The following is a 2,833-nucleotide window of genomic DNA, read 5'->3' as shown; positions in this document are numbered from 1 at the left end:
TGTGAACTGACATATAAGGACCAGTAGAGCTACTTACTGAGAGCAACATCTTAGATGAGAATAGATGTAAGCATTTTAGTTCAAAATTACTAAAACGATGTGTAGAATTTAACACTAGGAACTGGTCATAAAGTATATTAACAGAAAAAGATACAGTACTATTAACACAGAGAGTGTGAATTCTAAAAAGAATGCAGTGCATTGCAAACATACCATAACATTATATAATATATACAATATATAACATATATAAGACTAAGTACATATATTTTTAAAATATAATTCATGTGGAAAATTAAACAACACTGGACCTGCGATTATTTAAAAATTACATTAACTCGAAAACATGAAAACAATCTTCCAAGTAAAGAAGGGGAATTATAAAAAATATGAAAAAGTTTTTTGTAACTGCAATAGTTTTTTGCCATCTCCAATCAAAAAACTCAAAGTACATTCTTCTCTGATACTTACACTTTTTCAGCTATTTTTCAGGGTATTTTCCATTATCAAAAATGGATTATCATGTGAGAAATAGAAAAGCTTCCGCAAGGTCTCTGAAAGTATAGGTATACCTTATCTATAATATTGTGCATTAAAAGTAATTTTAAACTCTAGTTGACAATAATGTAATCGAAATTTTATTAACCAACTGTTTCGATATGTTTCGATCACTTTATATATTTATATATCTCCAATCTACAATATTATATCGTCAAGGTATATATAAAAATTCACATGTAGTTTTATACGATATATTATCATGAAAGTATCAGAGAGATCAAATTGTATTTAGAAGTAGATTTTAGTGGCATTTTCAAACTATGTCTTTACAAACTTTTTATTATCTAAACCATAAATATTATTTCTAACGTCAATTGTATTCAAATAAATTGATTTACACACAAAATGACTAAGGAACATATACGCTATATTCTTGACTCCATTTATACATTTACACAGCACTTTTTAGCTCAATGTACGCAAATATTAAAATGTCACAAGAAATCACAAGCGAGTTCTATGGCAACGTGGGATTTTATGAAGCCCCAAAAAGAGTGCTTAATGCGTTGAACTGGAGGTTGACTCGTATAAAGCAGCTAAAGTAACTATATACAACCTAGATAGCTATAATCCAAATCAAACAAAAACTCACGTCCGCAAAAAATTTAAAACCCAGCAACATAAAAAATTAAACTATATATGCAGTAAAAGATATTTATACAGCAACCTATCTAGTTAGTGTATGTAATATAGGAAACTGAATTCATAGTCAAAGTTTCGTGTTTGTCAAATTTTGACGTGTTCTTCGATATCTGCTGTCATTATTTTCTGAGTTGCTTCTAGTGTGAAGACGTCTTTAAAAGTTTCCATATTTTCATCGACTTATTGAGAATAAAAAGTGAGTACAAAATATTTATGGATCTATTGAAATTTTAAAAGATCACATCTTTTTTTAATTACAATCGAAATAGTCATGAATGGTCAAAATAAAATGGATGGTTCTTCATCAAAGGGAATTAAACGTACCGCACGTATGCTTTCGCCTTGTGAAAAACTAAATGCCGTGTCTCGTATACGTAATGGTGAGACGAAAGCATCCATATCTCGTGAAATTGGTGTACCGGAGTCAACGTTGCGGGGTTGGTGTAAAAATGAGCAAAAACTGCGAGAAACCTGCAGTCAAATGACTTCCAATAACGTCACCGTATCTGGTATGGAAAATTATCAAGTAAAACGTCAAAAGTTACAATCTCAAATACCTACATTATCATATCCAAACCCTATGTTGGATGGTATAAATACTAACCTTGTTAACAATCCATTTAGTTTAAATGGGATCTATTCCACTCCTAATAACAACGGTTTTGGGACTGACTTTGGGAATGATTCATTCAAAAACTTTCTAAACATGTCCAGTGTACCAAATGGTTCTGCAGCGTCTAGTTCTGATGCAGGTATGCAACGTTCTATAAACGATATGGTTAATGTGGGTCAACCAAGTGAAGTTCAGACTTCTAATCTACCATATGATCTAACATCAATTTTCAATCCGACGCCAGAATCGGAAGGTGAAAATAAAGCTTTCTTAGTAGAATGGTGGAAAGTTTTTTACACCAATTTGTCTCTATTGGGTAGTACAATCTATACCACCCCATCGAAAGATGAACAAGAAGACATGCAAGCAAACGTAATGGGTAAGGAACAGACTTCAAATAATGGTCAAGATTTTCAGCAAGAAAACTATCCTACCCCACCGAAAAGTCTTGAATGAATTCTTCAAAACTTGATTAACCAATTTTCTAATTCAAACTTAAATAAATAAATTACTCAATCAAAGCATAAGGTAATTCACAAATATATGTCAAAGATAAAATTTTGATTTGCAAATTTTTTAGTGGCAAAATATTGAAAAAAATGTAATTGTGAAGTTCATTCAGCGGAGCCTTGAAGTTTTAACTAATTACCAAAGCTGCCACCCTAATTAACAAATTCATTGAAAAACCATCATTTGATTATTATATGAAAACCATTATAATTATTTAACATATAAAAATATTGAATTACCTTATTTACCTTAAATTAACTTACCTTATGAATAAACACAACTAAATAACTATAAAATATTAATTTTTGGTTAGATTAGCCATATTTTGTAGGTACTATATATATTTTAAACACCAATGTACTTAAGTGAAATTGGGATACGAATTTAAATTTTAAAAATATAGAATTCTTATTTAGGTTCAAAATTTTATAACTTGTTTTATAAACATCTATGTTAAAATTTTATAAATTCTCAGAATTATTTGTAATCGAGATGCTCCTTTAATGC

At 29.8% G+C, this 2,833-nt stretch overlaps 1 protein-coding gene across 1 annotated transcript; it reads left to right on the top strand.

The window, feature by feature from the left end:
- The first annotated feature begins 1,071 nt into the window (after window positions 1-1,071).
- On the top strand, window positions 1,072-2,601 carry LOC119682176 (protein distal antenna-related-like). The gene is made up of 3 exons (XM_038095539.1): window positions 1,072-1,399; window positions 1,473-2,344; window positions 2,397-2,601. Exon 2 carries the CDS (start codon window positions 1,475-1,477, stop codon window positions 2,270-2,272), a length of 798 nt encoding a protein of 265 aa, XP_037951467.1. The 5' UTR covers window positions 1,072-1,399; window positions 1,473-1,474; the 3' UTR covers window positions 2,273-2,344; window positions 2,397-2,601.
- Window positions 2,602-2,833: the final 232 nt, after the last annotated feature.

Source organism: Teleopsis dalmanni, chromosome 2 (genome assembly GCF_002237135.1).
Source record: "Teleopsis dalmanni isolate 2A chromosome 2, ASM223713v2, whole genome shotgun sequence".
In the NCBI taxonomy this organism is placed as follows: Eukaryota; Metazoa; Arthropoda; class Insecta; order Diptera; family Diopsidae; genus Teleopsis; species Teleopsis dalmanni.
Note: the sequence above shows the minus strand (reverse complement) of the source record. Positions and strands in the feature narration are given on the sequence as shown.

Excerpts from the sequence above, each read along its gene's own strand:
- LOC119682176 (XM_038095539.1), top strand. The coding sequence starts at position 1,475 with ATGAATGGTCAAAATAAAATGGATGGTTCTTCATCAAAGGGAATTAAA.